Below are 19,958 nucleotides of genomic sequence, written 5' to 3'. Positions count from 1 at the left end.
TAAGAAGGGACCTACTGGTGCCAGAGCCAGTGCAAGGAGGCAGGTGGACCCTGGAACCAGGATCAGGAACTAGAATGAATGACCAAGATCTTCCTTTCAAGAGCAAAAAACCTTTAGATTGGCTCAAATGCTGATAAAACTTGCTACATAAGATACTGTGAAGACACTTTATCAATCTGAATTCATTTCTTCCCATCTGGTAATGGAAAAAAACTGCACTTCTGACTTGACAGAAAACTAATCCTGAACCTGCCTCTCTCCTCCTCTTCCAAGGGATTGTTTTTCAGGCCTACCAGTAAACTAATCTGTCTTGAGCACACAATGTGAACACCAGAGCTAACACCAGAGTACAGAACAGAATGGTTCTTTCAGCTCTAACTCCCCGATTAGCTTGTTTTAACTAACCTTGAAACCAAAGGGTTAGTTACAGCTTACCTTCACAGCCCGAACCTTATATACAGGTATGCTTAAAACAATGAGAAAGTGCTGTCCATGTTTTCATAAAACTGTACTACTATATAAACAAATCTAATGTGAAGATTAAAAAAAGAAAACAGCTTTTAAAACCAGGAACAATGAGAGAGACTTTAAAACACCTGCAAATGCTTGAAAAATAAAGCTTACCAATATAGTAAGCATAAGAAGCAGAAGAACTTTTAGTACCAGTGTAACTTTAACTCAGTGCACCCTCAGAAGAAAACTGAATTTAAAAGAATAATCTATATAAAGAAGTGTGCAACGTTAAACCTGTTACCGACAGCGCACACAAATAATTCTGAGATGATGCATTCTAAAAAGCTCACCAAGTCAAATTAATTTTGTGTCAAGCCTGACCCCATCAGAGAGGTAATACTCCATAAAAATGTCATAAAATGCAGTGCAAAGATGCTACATATTTGTATGTACCTTTAAGTTTTATTGACTGTTGCTCCCCAGAACCCCCCAAAACTGTCAGTCTGGGTCAGCGCTCACTCAGATTTTTGTACTAGAATCCACAGCACAAAGTTGCTGCCACTGAAGACGCACAAGCCACCTGAGAACTTGAGCTGCGATCAAAAATGGTTTTAAAGATCAGAACAGGCCTATGGAGTGTATGCTTAACACCCTTTATCTAGCCAAAGATGACTTAGGGATGAAGGAAAACCATGGCCATTTCACCGATACTAAACGTAACGGTTAAAAAAATTCACACAAAGAAGGGTATCACAGCTAACTAATGAATATAGACCAAGTCCCGAAAGATTATGTATAAGGTCATTTTATCTCTCATTTTCAAGTTGAAAATGATCAGACTGGTCTCCACAGCTTCAACAACACCACGATGTTAGATACCAAGCACTGCATCCTAAAAGAACGAGCACAAAATAGGAGTGGGGGTGCTGGTAAACACAGCAGAAAATTTTGGAAATACAGAATCAATAACAAGAGCAAAAAAGGGAAGAAAAGAAACAAAAGGCTCCATGCTTGACACTAACAGAGGGGGAAAAAAAACTCTCAGAAATAAACAGCTTGGAACACAAACTAAATAATTCATGGCCTACACTAAAGTGGGGGCATGTGCTGGTCATATGTTCAGCGTATGTTACTGGCACCATTCACCAGCATGTTCCATGTTGTAATAGCTTAAACATTTAAATTTGAAATGCGCTGCCTTTAGGGACGACATGATCTGGGCAGCCCTGACGAAACACACACCACTCAAAATGAATACACGCTAATTTTGGCTTGCAGGTTATTTCTCCATACTCCAAACAATGCTTTGCTTGGCACTAACTCATTTGAAAAGCTTATATTAAATATAACCAGTGGTAGTGTGAAGCAACTTTTAAAACCAGTAGACTCAGTTTATGTAAGATTATATAAAATTACTACTGTAGTATCTGTGATTCTTAGAGGCAACTCTGCTTGGATCCATGCTATGGATTAGATGTGTGTGCATTTAAACTTCAGAACAGCAACACTCTGAAGCTGTGCATAACTTCTCTACGCATTCACAGTCTCAAACATAGCAATACAGAACATGATGCAGCCCATTGCCCGGATGACAATGAAATGCAATGGAATGCAATGGTGCAGTTTTAAGACTCCAAAACATAAAGAAAAAAACCCCTGAATTCAGCTGGAGTTCAAAAATGCAACTTCAAATACCTGCCTTCTGTAACAGCCAGCTCTACCTCTCCCCTTTAGAGTCATTTCCATCTCTGTGAAAGTTATACCAAGAAAGTTTTCTAGTGCTGACACAGACAGATCATTTGAGAAAGGATCACCACCTCACTACTGTATGCCAATTTCTGACCACATCAACCCCTTCTGCATTCAAAGCAGTGGCTACAATCAGACCTATTTACTTCCTTTCTGAATAGCCATCCTGTAGTACTTTAATTTTAAACTCCCTAGAGTGATTTCTCTTTCCTTTGTATTTTTTTGTATTAAATCATTACCTGCACAAGTCAAATCCTGTCTCCATTTAGAACACCTTTAAGAGGGTTATTCTAATGACTTAAAGATGGTGTGAACCACCACAATACAAGTATCTAAGTCCTTTCGGATTTAAAAATAAAAGTCTCCTTCACTCAGTGAAGAACTTTATCAGCCCAACTTCTTGCTCTCTCTGTATCAGACACTGTCAGTATGTTCTTAGTCAGCAATTTATTTACCATAAAACGTCCCTATAAAAACACATACGGCAGTCATACATATTCTCTTCTTTCAATCCCTTGGGAAAGTTTGAACAAGCAGCTACCACAAAGACAAAACAGTCTTAAGTAGGACAAAATTGCATTAGTGTAACACATCCAGTAACCAACACTTCCTTAATCAGAGCCCAGGGATCTCCAAGTTGAAATGCAATGTCACTGCAACAGGCACCCAACCCCCCTGGTACTTACCTGTATTTATCCAAAAGTAATTAACCCTAAACTACTCAGACCTTCAAGACAAGAAATTTAACTGGAAGAACAAGAAAACCACCTAACTAATACCATACGTTGCTGCAAAAAGAAAAAGTTGCAGACACGATCGTTTACCTTGGAGATAAGGCATGTAAACACATTTCAGTGCAAGAATGGAACAGAGTATTATGAAAACTGCCAAAACCACATCCTACCTGCTCAGGTCACCCCAAACAAAAAAGGGACTTGGACAACATATTTCTACGCTGTCATCTCCCATGTTAATTTCCACAACTGCAGGTTTTTCTTAATTTCTAAAACTGTAGAAAAGACTATTTTTACAGCCAACGTTTCTGATTAAACCTCCAAATTTGATTCCTCAGAAACACCTTCCTCAGCCTCTTCTCCCTGTCTACTACCCTGTTATTTCTCCAAGTGGTCAAAATCATACTCTCTCACATTATGGCTACTTTGTCATCTATATAACCATACTTTTAAGATTTTCAGATGAAGTTCCATTATTTTATGGCACACTTATCAGCCACATTCCAGCTAACACAAAGAATATGCATACACAAATATGAGTAATGTTTTCTTCAGCTACTACTAAGCCAAAATAACTTCAAAACACTAACCCCAAACTTAAAACTTTTATAAATTTTGTTTTATCCTTCTGACTGAGGGCTGAGTTATTTACATTCACATGCTTCGTCTCTTTGGCACTTTTTTTTGCCTCTCTCTTTTTCATTTCTCGGTTTGCATGCTTCTTTTCTTTAAAGGCTTAAAAACACCCATTTTGCCGATAACCTTTAGAAAATACTGAATAACCTCACATAAGAATCTTGAGTACTTACTAGCCCACAGCAGACCAAACTTATTTATAGCTAAGTAGCAAGCTGGGGTTAGTGATCTCTTCCAGGCTCAACAATCTTCCAACCTCAGAATAACCACACCATAAAACAAGCAGGGTTATTTCACTACTGACAGAAAAGTAAACATTTGTGTACTAGGGTGTGCTTGCAGATGATTGCTCTGGCTGCCTGTACTGCAGCAGACAGTAAAAGCTATTCACAACAGGCCAAAATTAATGAAAGAATTTTAAAAATCTTGATCACAAAGTGCTTTCAGAATTTAACTTGCATCTTTAAAACAGAGACAGGTGGAAAGATCTGAATTCTTCTCCCACTGTGAATGAGGTTTCCCATTTCATCTTCTGACAAGTTTCTTTAACATTTCATTAGTGCCAAATTCTTCTATCTGAAAGAGATAGTATTTCCTATATCCTATGATGCAGTTAAGAAAAAAATTACTATATGAGAAAACAGCACCTTAGCCCACAGAAGAAGATTCAAAACAGAAAACAGCTAAGAAAATTACATTTTTTAAGAAGTTCTAACAGAATCCTGGCAGAATCTCAGTTATAATTAAGAAAGTTTTGTTACAGAAAGCCTGGACATTCAGAATTTGATATTCAAGCAAAGACTGAGTAAAAATGAAACACTTCCAGAAAAGCCTGTTTTGTTGTCAGCTTGCTGCTGTTCCCTCCATCTCACCCCATTCCTCCGCTTAACCACTCAAACGAACCTACACAGTTCCATGAGCTCACAAGAATTTCTGAAGTCACTATGTGATTCTGCTCAAAGAGCAGCACTCCTCAGAGGAGGCCTTCAGAAGAAATAAGAAAAAAAAAAAAAAAAAAAAAAAAAAAGAGGGAGAAGGGATGCAGCTAGTCAAGAACTAACCAATGAAACAGGCAAAAAGCTATAGCTTTGTAGCACTCACTGCAGAAGGTTATTTTGTCTTGCCAGGGCTCCCAAGGCATTTAAGCACTGTTAAAGGGTTCTGGAATTTGCTGATAATACAGGCTAGTTGCATTTTTCATCTTCATGGACAGACCAATACCAGGAAAAGTTTTTAAAAACAAAGGCTTGAATTTCAATTCAAGAAGATAAACAAAAAACTTAAGTTCTACTGTGGTTTTTACCTATTGCATCTCTCCCATGTTGCTAAATGTGCCTGTCATCTGAACGTTTCAACTGACATACACACTGTGGTTTCCAGGTCCAAAAACGTTTGTAGCGATTACCAATATCTAGAAAGCTGGATGAGTAATACTATAATCACCCACAAACTGTGAAGCCCATCCAAAATTCAGAGCTCAGTTCTGCATTCATTTCAGAACCCACATTCATAGCAGAGGGTAACCACCTTAAACTACTGCATTTGTTCTTCAACTCAGTGATGTAGCTACAAAAGTGCTGCCAGGAAGAAGGCTGTACTCTGACTCCTGATAGTATCACTGGAAGTAGGACTGCATGAGGGTGAATGTCATCATTCTGTGAGAATCTTATTACCCAATCTAGTAATTTTAATAAAGTTACTTAAGAATAGATTGCATACTCTTCAAAGCAGTGTTTTCTTATCATTTGAACAGCATAACAGTTCACTGTCTGGCTTGCAGCCCCTCATGCTACTAAAAAGCGAAAACGAATATAGTTAGTAAGATGAAAGGGCAGAAAGGATCAAAGCCATCAACCCCCCTGTACCTGATAAAAGAACATCCTGGGTCAGATCGACACACACAAAAGCACTTCACTTGGTTACCCCAAAACAAGTGTGCAAGACAGATCAGGCAGAATACTTAGTAGAAATCTTATCTGAACCTAACCCAGCCACACCCAGAATATTCACATGTGTAAGGAAAGGAAATAACTTGCTTCCTTTAACACATCTTTGCTCAATACGTTATTTAATGCTTACCTCTGTGGAAGTTATAAACAGGATTTTGACTGATGATTTATGTAATTCACTCCTCCTAACTTTTGTCAGCATCCAAGTCCACTGAGTACTAAACTGGAAACGCAGGACATTTTTTGTTACAATCTGCTCCTCCTCCAAATGATTGTTTTTCTTAAACGTTTTACCTCATCCCCTCTGAAAGGAGCCTCAGAGTGACAGTGAGAAGTCAAGTTAGATCAGAACAGAAAGCACGTGCACAGCTACTTTCAAGCCTGCTACTTAAGTACTTTTGGAAGGCTGGATCAACTGAACTTACTTATTAACTACTAACACATTTGCCTTAAATAGCAGTCTGGTTTTACTATCCTGCATAAATAAGGGAAAGAGCAAGCTCTCTCAAATGACAACTTTTTTCTTTTATTGAGGTGTTTGCATCCTACCAGAGACCCTCAATAGACAACACAGAAAATCCAAGTCACATCTGATCTACCTGCATAGTCAACTTCAGCAGATTCATGTGTTTTGTGAAAAAACACCACAGATATAGCAGCCCCTGCAATAAAGGACATGGAAAATACAGAAAAGTTTAAAAATGTTCTTATAAAATAATTTTCTTTCAGTAAGATGATAGAATGCTGCACAAACTCTACTCAGTCACCTGTCTTATAAGTAGAAAAGTCTGCTTTCCAAGACAACAGAGCTGGCAGAAGGGAGGTGGGATGGGGATACAGCTACAAACAAAACACATAAAATTTTAACAAGGGCCATCTACCTTCACTGTATCCCTAATGTTCCATTTTCCCTAGAGCTTGTGACTTCCCTAGCCTACAATGTACCTAAAACCACCAAACTGGATAATGACCTATGGAGCAAAGTCCACCTTTAAGCAGGAGGTATTGATGATTTAGCATATGGAATGAAGACCATACAATCATCTGTCCTCTGCTATGAGGTGATCCACAGCCAACTTGCACCCCTTCTTCTCCAGTTTTTTTCTCATTCACGTTTATGCAGAGATTTTTAAGAAGGGCCAGAAAGCACACATTAACCAAAGGTATGACACAACTAAGTCATCTCAGCATCCCGTCTACTTAGATTAACTTTTTACATTATTTTTTAGCTTAAAACAAATACTTTGTAAACCCCTTTATCAAAAAGCATGCTGTCTCAAGAACTTCTAGGATTTAAACATTTTTATATTACATTGCAAGTGCTTTTTTCATACACTAGAATTATTTCTGGTCTTCTCTTCTACTGTTTTGGATCTTTCTTTTCCTTTCCATTTTTATTTCATAGAGCATTAACGGCTCTTATAACTGCAATTCCTTAATGTATGATTCCACAAGACACAGCAAGCTGACTGTTGCTGAAAGTCTGTGCAGGCCCACCACGTACTTCATGCCAGCTCCACTGCTTGCCAGACCTCTCTGTGAGCCACTTCAATGCAACAGAAAACCACCCAAAAATAGCTAAAACAGCAGACATCAGCAGCTCACAGAACATCTGATGAGCTTCAAGGCCAGCACAACCTGCAGTTGGAAGCACTGCAGAAAACAAGACCTTCCCCTCCCATGTTTCATTTCAGCGGCAGTGAAACACGAGATTAGCTCAGATGCTCATGAAAGCACAGCCTATGCTTCTGGAAGAGCAAGACCCCAGATTCTTCTGAATCACATTTCCCAAATTAAATACCAAAGCCAGAGCCTCCTTACATTCTGCAAGGATAACAGTTGTACTACTTCTCAGTCTCAGGTCTTAAACTTGAGATGATCTTTCCAATCTTTTTTCAAGCCTCCCAGCAAACCCCTTTCATTTCTCCTCACATAACAACTACAAACACCACTAATATCCTGTCCATATCCTGAAGTAAAACACATTGGCCTATACCCTCATCTTTCCCATGCAGTAACAGAATTAATCTCTTCCATTTTTCTAATCTGTGCATGGCATGATGCTAAAATCATCCCCTTTACCATTATTTCTTACAGTTTTTTTGCTTGCTTAAATAATCAGCTTGCTCTGGTGCAAATCTGAACTTATCCCCACACAGAATTTTGCATGAGTACGCTCACCCTTTTCTTGTCTAAGCCTTACTCTTTTTAATCTTATTTAAAACTCTGTCTCCCCTTATTGTTACATAGGCCACCTTCACCATTCAGAAAGACCAGAAGATAGCAGCATCACCTAAGGAGAGAAATTCTTTTCTTAGGAGTCAGCTTCCATTTATACTTTCCAACTACTTTCCCTGTGCGCTTACTGCACTCATACTGTAACCAACAAGCCAGCCTACTACTAAAATACATAAACTGTGTGTATGTGCCTTGTCTGCTTAAATAATACTCCACCTAGAACACCCCAAGTATGTCTGTAGGACAACACAAAGCGATGAATCAAATTTTTCATGTATTCTCAGTCTTAAAAAAGGAGGAAAAAAAAAATCAAAACCAATTAAAACAAATCCCACTCCACCCCTGGATATTTATGTGTTTGTATGTTCATAAATAAGACTTTTACCTTACAAGTAGTAAAACGCTATATCATGCCCCATGCTAAGAGACTAACACTCCAGGTATACTTTTTTGAGTAAATTGATGCTTCAATGGCAGGTAAACTATTTTTTCCCAGCTGGGAAAAAAAAAAAAAAAAAAAAGGAAAAAAATGAAAAAAAGGAAAGAAGATGGAAAAGGGTAAGCCAATTATCTGCTCCCATACTGCAACATGTCAGTAAAAATTAGAATTTAAAAGCAACTTCTAAAAGCAACACATTAGCTCGTCCATATCTCTGAACCAAACCCACACATTTATCTTAATTTCTTTAAGTGATTTAGAAAACCTGAATTTCATTTCAGTACAAGGTGTAAACACTTCTTCTATTACACGCTAACCTGACTTATCAACAAGAAAACTAAGAGGCTTATACCTCATGAGCAATATGTAAGATTTATTTGAAGAACAAGAATTTCTGAAGAATCACTGTATAAGAAAATGATCTTAGGAACTTCATACTGTACTCCAGTATGAAGACTAAGATGATAATGAACAAAAGTATCAAAATCATTTGCATGTGAGAACACTGCTGGCAAATGTAAACAAGCAAATGCCCAACTGGATGTTTGATGCTTTATAAACAATTTTAATTAAAAAACAAGCCAAGTACTGACTCCTTGTTAAAACACATTATAAAAAAAGTCTCTTGCTACAACCCAATGGGAGATTATTATAAAAGACTTGCAGGGGAAGTAAAGGCTGGACAACTAAAACGCTTCATTTACCTATGCCTCTTCTAGCCATAAGCCATAAAATTTTACCCAACCATACCTATACTGCACCTAATCACCAGGTCTGACTATACCAAGGTTGGTGGGTGTGTGGTTTCTTTTTTTTTTATAAAGCACTTTTTCCAAGAAGATACCTATTTTTGATCAGCAGAAGATAGTGAAATAGAGATACCACCATTGTTCCTAGCAAGCTGTTCCAGCACTGCTAAAAAATATGCGCTTACTTCAAACCCTGGAGTTTACTTTACAGCCTCTGGGGTTTTATAGCTGTATGGGATACATTAGCAAGCCTTTCAGTACTCTAATTCATCCCCATAAAAGTGTATATACACCACCTCAGCCATCTTGCACTCCTTTTTGGTAAGGCAAACATACCGAACTCCTGAAGTCCCTCACTATTTGGGATTTCCTACAGCCTTCTTTTTAGCAATCATCCCCTTAAACCCTTTGCAGTTCTGCAAGGCTGTTTAACACAAATTTTGATTCCAGAACCACATGAAGTTCCAGCACCTCTCAGTACTGCCTGATACAGCTCCCCTATTTCCATACAATCATCACATCACACTGCTTTTGACACATCAACTCAGTATACTCATGACTTTCAAATGCACTTTACTACTACTCTTCAGAACAGTTTCCTACCCTGTTAGGTAGGCCTGCATACCTTCTGAGTTTCTCTCTCTCTTTGTGTTTTTTCTAACTGGATTAACCAAGTCCATTTTTTGTGAGGACAGTATCTACCAACATTGATATAATCACTAAATGTTTATCAGCAATTGCATTTACTCCAGATCAACAATATCAAGCAGCGATCAAGTATTTTTTTCATTATTTAACGCTAAACTAAGAGAGACTTTATACAAAAGTATGTAGTGATAGGACAAGGGGGAATGGCTTTAAACTGAAAGAGGCAGATTTAGATTAGATATTAGGAAGAAATTCTTTACGGTGAGGGTGGTGGCTGTGAGTGCCCCATCCCTGGCAGTGCCCAAGGACGGGCTGGACAGGGCTGGGAGCACCCTGGGCTGGTGGGGGGTGTCCCTGCCCAGGGCAGGGAGGTGGAACTAGATAATATTTAAGGTCCCTTCCAACCCAAACCATCCTATGTTTCCAGGATTCTAAGCTGTACGCTATGCTAACCAGCCTGTGTATTCCCAAATTTCTGCTACTGGAAATACAGAAATTTTTTTTTTTCAATATGGGTTTGTAGTTACGTGAAGCATTTTATATAGTCATGTTATCTTCATCCGTGGAGATACTCAAAATTCAAATGGACAAGGTGCTGAACAGTCCGATCTAAAGCTGAAGTCATTTCTGCTGTCAGCAGGGGGTTGGCTGGAGATGCCTTCCAGAATTCTTAATGTAAAAACCTTAAATTAACACTGAATTAAAATTAATTCCCGTCAACTTTATACTAATTTTGTTATGCTTCATAAAGCTGTGATAATGACATGTCTCTTGGCTTTTTACTTTACAGCTCTGATTCTACAAATGCTCAATTCCATATGCATCTTTATCCACATGAGCTGTCTTGCTGAAGTCAACAGGAATGTTTAGTTTAGCACAGACATAACTGTTTGTCAATCTGCTCATGTTTTTCATTTTATTTGGTGCACACGGACATATAAAAAGGTGATGTGTCCATATCAATATTCATTAAGACATACTGAAATTCTGAATATTGAAAATTTTACTCCCACAAATACTCAACTGTACAGCACACGAAGACAGTGTTTTGGAAAAGTTTATGATTAGCAACACTAATGAGAAGGACAGAACAGCACACAAGCACATGCAGTAGCTGCAGCAGAATCACGCAAACGCACGTGAAGAAACAAAGACTCCAATTATGTACAGACCTTCTCTAGCACTATAAAAAATGATGTATTACAAAATAATACAGATTTGCACTACCTCTTCAAATAACTTACTAAAGCCTTAGCACACTTCAGTGATAAAACAGTAGTGATGAAATCTTAACTGAAGAATCTAATGCTTATTTTCTATGCCATCCAGTGTGGAATAGCTGCAGAATAAATATGGTTCCTCCCCTCTGACTGCTTTATCTAGGTCAAAAAACTCCTTAAAGGCAGGAAGTCGCAGGAAACAAATGTCACTACACATCAACTTTTTATCATTAAAACAAGCAAGACAGCAGATTAAAACCACCACCTTCCCAATAGTTCAGTATGAAGTTCCACAAAAGACATCAGCTCATTAGTAAACACAAGACTGTTGTGAAAGCTCCTTCTAGGCTGCAAAAGACATGGCCTCACACTATACCACGTGACAAATTCACAATTTTCTTTGAAATTATATTTTTTCCAGCGTTTTACATAATTTTACGTAAGTTAATGGGACTTGAGGTCTTGGAGGCACTACTGTATCTACTGAAAAATACAGGAAATCAGATGCACAATCATCTTATTTTGAATAGCTTAGGCATGACTGTGAAAAAAATCTTTTGCTTTGTGCCTGAGAATTACATATGCTTAAAAAAAAAAAAAAAACCACACAAAAAAACCAAAACAAAACACCAAAATGAACAGCGGCAGAATTTCTCCAAAAACACCAAACTAATTGCAGCAGAAACTCCTTCATAGCAGAATTATTCTCTAAAACACATCTATCTTCACGAAGGATTAATATTTACAAAACTATGGCACTTCTTAACTATAATTAATCATACACATTCATTTTGAAAAGCAAGGGTGAAAGATTAACTTAATTTATTAACCTGTTTAATTTACATTTATCCAATAGCAAAAGTTGTCTCTTCCTACATTTAAACACAGTGCATTTCACAACTGAATATCAGTATTGTATCTTGATTTAATCAATGCCAAGCAACGAATGATTTAATTTACTTATCTCTTACTTCACTATCATAACTGAAGGTAAGAATCTCAAAACTCTCTTTCAGCTATGGATTCTTGGAACAGGCAGTTTTAATACTAACTTTGCACTTTTAAACCAAAACAACACTAATCTTGCTTCTGTCCTAGAACTGGAACTTAACAGGCAATAAAGAAACCATCAATTTTTTAAGATGGCTTCCCAGTTTATAGTATTTTAAATAGCTATACAAAGAATGTACTTACTCCTATAGCTAACTATACATGTAAGAACATTTGTAAAATCAATAAAATCGTAGAATTGATTAAGGAAGTTTCGTATACATGTCAATCGTAACAAGAGAAAAAGCAAAGCAAATGCCAATTACTCCAAATATAAAACTGTTTAAGCTTTACCTCAGCCACCTGAATGGTGTATGACAATTTGCAACATTGTTTCAGAAACAAAAAGAAGTTGCTCATAAGGGGTGTGCAATTGAGAAGGGAATATGAAAAAAAAAGAGATGACAGAAACAACTGTAACATAAATTATGACTATAAAAACTTCACGCTCATCTATTTTCATTTCAAATAATGTGCTCTACCTTCTTCCTCCCACATTCCTTTTCAATCAGATCTGCTTATGTGAGAACACTACTGCTACTGAGCTTGACATTTGCAAATCCTACTTTAAAGTAGCCAAAAAACCACCTATAAATACAGCCCAGTTAACCTTATTAGTCATTACGGCATGGGACACAGCGTCTGCTAAAGAAAGTGAATAAAAATTTCTGAGGTCTGATTCATAAGTCACAGCCAAGTCCAACATTTCTTAGTTTTACAATTCGAGGTTATTTGCAAGTAATTCATAGTTTTAATACAACCAGTATGGAACTCCAAAATACTCCTCTGAAGACAAATCAATCATAAGGGCTCAAAACCATTTCAGCCAGCTGTCTTCCTCACAAACAACTCTATCTATCAAAAGCATTGTCAAGAAAGGGAAAAAGCAAGTGCCAACCCAGCCTGAGGTATTAATCTATACTTACAAACATATTCATTGAAAAAAAGTGTTTTGTTTGATTTCTTAAAGTATCTAACACCTGTATTCATGAGAAAAATCTTTAAAACATAAGCCATAAGCTAAAACCAAAGAATATTCTTCCTAAGCTAGCAAGTAACATTACCTAAGGAGATGTTACGATCCATTCACATCAACTGTTCAGCCAAACAGTTGTTTCCAGTGAGAAACTTTCATTGAGCATGCATGCAGCCACAGCTCTAACTCATAGGGCAATCACATTTCTGCATGTAATTTAACTGCAACAAGATGACAGAAGTGCATTGATACATTATAGCTTCTCTAAAATATATTGCACTATTTCCTGCTCAGGTAATGCTGAACACAAACTTTTCCACAGAATTTACTTAGCAGATAGCTATGTTTGATCCTTGTTCAGAATCCAGTGGCTTTCATCAGCAGGAAAGCTTCTACTACTTACAAGGCAGTAAGCACCCCACTTCGTAGATCCACACCACAAGACCAAACTAAAAATATGGATTCAGCCCTCTGTATACTAGGAAGAAAAGCATGAAAACGTAATTTTTTTAGTTTGCAGCCATACAGGCTTGACTTAGTAGACGTTAAGCTAAAGTATAACATACTTGACATGGCTTACTGTAAGAACTCCCATTCTCAGCAGTATAAATACAAAATGAATGACAGAATGGGAGAATTATTTACAGTCTCTTATTATAAAAGAACTAACTTAAGTTGCATCAAATGAAACTGCCAGACATCAAGTTCAAAAAACTCAGCAAAAAGAGGTATTTTTCCCAACATGGGCTCCAATTATGTTGCAGAACTCACTGCCCAAGGATGCTGTGGTTACAGCAAGTTTACAGGTATCCAAAAAACCCCACGTTTTTAAAAGAGGAAAAAAAATGCAAACAGTAAATGGTTTTAACTCAAAAAGAGTTAAAATCAGCTCTAACTTTGGGATCCAAAAGAAAACAAGGGCAACACAACCATGTTCCTTTATCCATTTTTATGCTCCTCCATAGGCATCCGGTACCGACTGCTCTTGGAGGCAAGGTAATGGACTCTAGATACATCTTTGCTCTGACTTAGAAATGCTGTTTTTATATTAATGATAACTTGTTTTACAATTCACAAATCTATTTCCACAAAACCAGAAGTAATTACTAAAATACAAAATCTATGGTTTTGTCAAAATGAACAAGAAATTACCTTGGAACAGTCAAGCCGAACATGTCAGGATCTTTATGAATTCAAATGCTAATATACCAAGCACATTGAAGAAACCCAAAAATAAAAACTAAACAAAAACAACTTCAGAGCTAAGTTGTACCCAGGAGCAAGTCTGCTTTTTCCAGTTGTATCAGTTGTCTGGAATCCTGCCTCTCCAAAAACTGTATACAAGAGCTCTGTCAACAACTGCTGCGCCCAGCACAAAACCCATTTTTTCAAGCCAAGTACCTCAAAAGTCAAACACTAACGTTATTATTTACCTAGCAATATATCTTAACTATGCTTTCACTGAAGTCTGGGGGAATTTGATTAACATCAAATGAAGCCAATTAAAAAGCATGAACATTATGAACTGGAGAGTGACAGTCCATGCATCTTAAAGGTAGCTGCAAAAGACTAATAGAACTGCTTTGATTTGTGTGTATTTAACAGGAAACTCTAAAACCTCCTTCATCCCATGCCTCTGTGCGTTATGACATTGATAAGAGAGCTACTTACTGGACATGAACAAAAAAATTGCTGGTTTTCTCCCCAGTCTCCATCTTACTAATCTAACAAGATGATAGCTGGTTTGTATATACACAAGTACTTACGTGAGTCTGTCAAGAATTGGAAAAACAAAAACACACTTCCCACTGCTATTACCTCCTGCTTGATACCTTAAACATTTGAATTGTGAGTGAGGCTTCCAGGGAAGCATTAAAAATAGCAACCAGAACAGTTATCTTAATGCACAATAACTCCATGTTTGATGGCATCTGTATCTGTAGAAAGAAAGATGCCTTTATTACGGGTAAAAGTATACTCTAACATTAATAATTTAATTTCCCCAGATGTTAAAAATGTGTTTTGCAGGAGACCACAAAGTTGTATTTGTTTTTCCCTTCCAAAAACAGGAAATTCAATAACATTATTAATGCAATCATATTTAAACACTGTGCTGTGTATGTGTACAAGCCAAGGACACTGGAACTACATACGATTATTAGTGACATTTCAAGTCTGTAACTATTTTACTTGGAGTTATCTGTAACTAACTATTAGACAAAAGAGATGGACCCTCCATTCTTGCTTTCCAAGATCACTTAAAAACAATCAGAAGGAACAGGCCACCCTGGGTTTTTTAAACTTCACCTGCCATTGAAATTAAAAATGTTTGTGAAGTCACAGGCAGAGCATATTTCTGGCAACACAGTAGGATTAAAAAACAACAAAAATAGATCTTGTGATTACTGAACTGGAGGTTAGCAATCATCAATCTTGAACTCACACCAAAACTACTTTCTTTCCAATTATGTTTCAACTGTTAATTACTGTTTACATTATACTGAAGTAACTAACTGATTCTTAAAATCCAGGAGATCATCTTCAGCATGACCAGTTAAATCTACAATGAAACTCAAGAACATGGCTACAAACAATATTAGTCAGGACAAGTTCACAGTAATGACTTGCTATAAGCAGATAAGGTCTGCTTCAAATTTGCCTGAAGGCTTCTGTGTTAAAAAAAAAAAAAAGTAAAAAAAAAAAGCTTTGCAAATAATGAAACTTCTGTTTCCCTATACAACTCCAGTAAGACTTTCCTTATATGAACAGATTTATTTTTTTAAAAAAGCAATGAAGCCGCATTTGTTCTTAATCATCAAACTATGACCCTGTAGCTTTTGCCTGCCCTTCAAGATAAAACTCATCCCTATGCCTGTTGACTAAAGAAATCCTAGTTCACCCAGTGTACACACTGCTCCATTGTTTCTAGCCAAAGCTTTTATTTACAAGACTAGATGGAAGATCACACCTACATTTTGTAACCAGGAGATAGCTACTTCAACCAGGTTACAGATCTTGAAACTGAAGGCTGCTGGTGTGCAGTCTAAGAAATGGTGTAATCACTGAACACAGTCAGTTTCAAGCAAATGCTAGTTTCTGTAACACCACCCACACGCACTCGTGAAGAAATTTTAACTGCACAGAAGTTTTCATCATTGTTCAATAAAAAGTGACACAAAAAAACCTTCAGGATTTGCTTTACACTTAAAAAGTGGCAATGACAGAAAGAACTAAAATAAATTACAATCCAATAATTACATGGACAGCATGAAGAAGTAGTTGGGGTTTGTTTTTTTTCCTGAGGTCTTAAGCATTTAACAGAATGCTACTGACATTACCCGAACTAATTCTAGACTGTTTGCAATCAGCATCTATAATGTACACTGACTTGCTTGCAATTAGTGTATTATACCAAACTGTTTACAAAGAAAAGAAGTATTTGATCTATATTTCATAAATGTGTTAGATTAAAATATAGATTAACCACATGCCAAATCATTATTAACATTAAAGAGCAGAAAGCAAAAATAGAAGTAACAGTTAAAGGTCAAACAAGTCCTCCAACTGTATTCATGATTATACAACTCTACACGTACTGGCACTGTTAAACCCTTTCAGAACGAGCATTTCCTAGAAAGCAGAAAGGTAAGACAATTTGATTTTCACAAAGGAACCAGGTGAGGAAACTAAGATGTCAAAGCAGAAAACACACACCATCAATGCCCTAAACACATTTTAAAAACTTGTAAAGACATTAAGACTGTGTCGCTAATGGCACGTGCTTTATAAAGGTAAAACATGCGTAACCTTTCAGGTATTTCTTAGTCAAGGCAGCTAAAATATACTAAACCAAAACACTTTCACTTTTCCTACACATGACTTCTCAAAACGTAGATCACTTATTTACAGTTCAACATATCCTTAAACGCAGTAGGTAGGCCTCGCACACTCCCCCAGAGAATTATTTTGCAAAGACTGTTAATGTTTGGTAATGGTAAAGGAATGTACTACCATTTAAAAACTCTTAATACATTTGTCGTCATATAAGGGAACACATATTTTAGAACACTAAAACTAGCACAAGTATTTCACGTGGATGACTCCGTTTGCCCATAAAAATAAGCGTTACAATCAGGCAAAGAGGCAGAAAGTACCACAAAATCAGAAAGCAACCACACGCACAAAACAATCCCCGTACATCCTGCAAAAGCACCGAGAGCGTTACAAAATTTACTCAGCACTGATCTTAAATTCAGAAATCCCAGATATGTGGATAACCACTTGACTAGTTTCCTTTGAAGCACGTAAACAATACTCAAGGGTGTATCCAGTTCTATTTGCTAACTACAATACCTCCGAGCACTGCTGCAGACGGATTTGCTCCCGAACTCACAACAGATACTGCTACGTGCAAGACCCGGCACGGGAGGAGGGTGACCATTTGTCAGCCGCCGGGGTCCCACGCTCCCCACCTGTACCACCGGCTGCCGGAGCGGGAGGTGGCTGTGCCGGCGGGGCCGGAGCCACCGGAGGAAGGACACGTTCGAGGGCAGCAGGCGGAGGCGCCGGTGGCCGGGTGGTGCCGGGCGCCGGGGAAGGAGGCCTAGGGCACCGCTCGCTCGCGCGTGTCGCTAGGACGGGGTCGCATCCCCGCCTGTCACGGCACCATGTGCCAGACAAACAGCAACGGGGACAACCGGCGCAGGCGAGCAGCAGCGGCACCACCCCGGCCGCGGCAACCAGTCCTCCCGGGGAGGACGGGGCAGCCCGGTGCGGCGAGGCGCCGGCGGGTGGGCCCGGGCCCGCCGGGCCCCGGTGTTACGAGGAGGAAGGACGGCAGGCCCGGCCCCCGCTTTACTCACACTCGGGGCAGCTGCAGCGGCGGCGCCCCCCGCCTCTGGAACACGCCGTCCACGAAGACGCCGTTCTTGCCGAGGCAGCGCAGGTAGAAGTCCCCTCCGCCACCGCCGGCGGCAGCTGCGGGGTCCCCCTGAGGCGGAGGCGGCGGCCCGTCCGCGCCGGCCGGTGGCGGCGGCGGGGGAGCAGCGGTGAAGATCTCCAGGTGGCGCCGGGAGATGAAGCTGGAGTGGCCCATGCTCACGTCCACCGAGCCCTGCGACGAGTTGCGGCCGATGGTCACCGAGCGCTTCTTCATGAGGTACTCGAACTCCCGGCCCTCCAGCCGCGCCACGGCCGCTGCCGCCGCCGCCGCTGCCGCCATCTTAGCGAGCGAGGGAGCGGGCCGCCCTCCGCTGCGCCCCTCCGCCCGCACCGGCCCCGCAGCCGCAGCCGCCGCCAGACACAGGCAGGGAAGGGGACGCCGCTCAACCCAACCTGACGCAGTCCGCCGCTGGCTGATGGACGGCGGCGCCGGGCCAATACGCGGCCCGCACGCCCATGGGGCTATGGCGGCGCGGCCAATGGCGAGCGGCGCCGAGGCCAGCGCCGCGCAGCACGTTCGAGTGTCGGGCCCCGAGAACACGGGAAGGGCCCGGAAAACACGGAGCAGATCCGCGCGCGGGGGAGCGGAGCGACCCTTGTCCCCCCGCGGCGGCCGCGGTGCCGGGAGAAGGGCTGCGCCCAGCCGCGGCCCCCGCCGCGGCGCTGCCGGCCCCAGGGAGCGGAGGGGCGGCCCCTCCCCGCCGGCCGGGAGGGGAGGCAGGGCAGGGCGGCGCGGAGCGTGCTCGCTCAGGCCGGCGGGGCCGGCCCGCCTGCCATCTTCCCCCACGAGCCCCTTTCCTTCCCCGCGGCCGGGGCAGCGGCCGGGCCCTGACACCTGCGGGGGGTGGGTGACGCGGCCCGCTCCTCGCGGCCCCCCGGCGGGGGCACCCCCGGCGCTGGGCCCCTAAGCGAGGCCGCCGGCACCTCCCGCACCCACGTACGTGTTTTTCACCGGGCAGATAGTGCAGCGCACATGCCCTCCCCCAGCAACGCTTTCAGGAGCGGCACTAAGCGGGGCGGGGGGAATACCCAAGAATAAAATACATACAAGTACCCACACGCTGCTAGAGGGTGGGCTGCCACCGGGGGAGTAGTTCGTAACCCCTCACATTTAGCCTCAAAAGACCACAGTAAACAAAAGAGGTTTGATAAGATCATACACATCTGATGGCCTTTTGAGGGGTTTGGTTAAAACGAGAGGTAACCAGAGGCAATTCTCTCAACAGCTGTGTGGAACAAGTACAGTGCTTTAAATTGTAAAAGTTTCTAAGTCAGTCCCTGTATTTCTGCACACCTCGCTCAGCTCAGCCCTAGTTTTCTCATTGGAACTAGGGCACAAAAAGGTAAGCCAGCAGTCTGACACGAGCAAACGGAACCTGGCACCCCGCAGTCTGTCACTGCCCCCGAGGGTCACCGTGCGGGGGGGAGAAAGTGTCCCAGGCAACTGCATGGGGAACACTGATGAAGGAACCACATCCGTGGGTCCGACTTTGAAATACTACAGGCTACCCAAAAGACGGCATTAATTTACTCAGTCTATCTGCAAATAAGAATGCTTTACCTGACCAAAATCTTGTAGGAACGTTTGCATGCTCCTCTCTAACTGTTACGAGGACCGGGCATTCTGTCAGAATTGAGAAGTCAACAATTGAGAAACACTTCTAGCTATAAACTGTGAAGAGAGTGCTAAAACATATTTATGTCCATATACAAATATAAACACCACAAACGCTTCATTGTAACAGCCCAGATAGCCTTACTGTATTTTCAAGCGCTTTTTGTTTAGAAGGCTTCTTTGTTGTATTTTTGGGCTTTTTTACAGTACTAAAATTCACTGTTATTTGCTAATTCAGAATACATTTAAATACTTTCTTCAGTGCTTTGCGGGAATTGAAAATAAAAACATTTTTATGCTCTGGACAAAAACAAATCAGCTTGCTAACAAACATTTAGTAGTGAATTTCACATTCAAACTTCTGGTTTTGCACATTCGAGTCTACAGACCTTTAACTGTAGAAATATGTTACGTCTGCCTAGGAACAGAACACAGTGCCTGCTACCTGCGAAGTTAAAGCAAACCGTGTTTTTACCCTTAGGATTATATCAGCACTTCTCATAAGCAGCTACAACGCAATACCATACTGGTTAAGCCCATTTATACGATCATATACGCACA

At 40.5% G+C, this 19,958-nt stretch overlaps 1 protein-coding gene across 1 annotated transcript in view; it reads right to left on the bottom strand.

Moving 5' to 3' along the window:
- FOXK2 (forkhead box K2) overlaps positions 1–18,471 on the bottom strand; it is a 49,081-nt gene extending 30,610 nt beyond the window's left edge. The window contains exon 1 of the mRNA XM_055722545.1: positions 17,704–18,471. Within this exon, the coding sequence (XP_055578520.1) occupies positions 17,704–18,062 (359 nt within the window). The 5' untranslated portion in view covers positions 18,063–18,471. The remainder of the gene's footprint in view (positions 1–17,703) is intronic.
- Between the last annotated feature and the right edge of the window lie 1,487 nt (positions 18,472–19,958).

This window comes from Falco cherrug, chromosome 1 (assembly GCF_023634085.1).
Source record: "Falco cherrug isolate bFalChe1 chromosome 1, bFalChe1.pri, whole genome shotgun sequence".
Lineage (NCBI taxonomy): Eukaryota > Metazoa > Chordata > Aves > Falconiformes > Falconidae > Falco > Falco cherrug.
The sequence above is the reverse complement of the archived record's forward strand: the minus strand, read 5'-3'. Positions and strand labels throughout refer to the sequence as shown.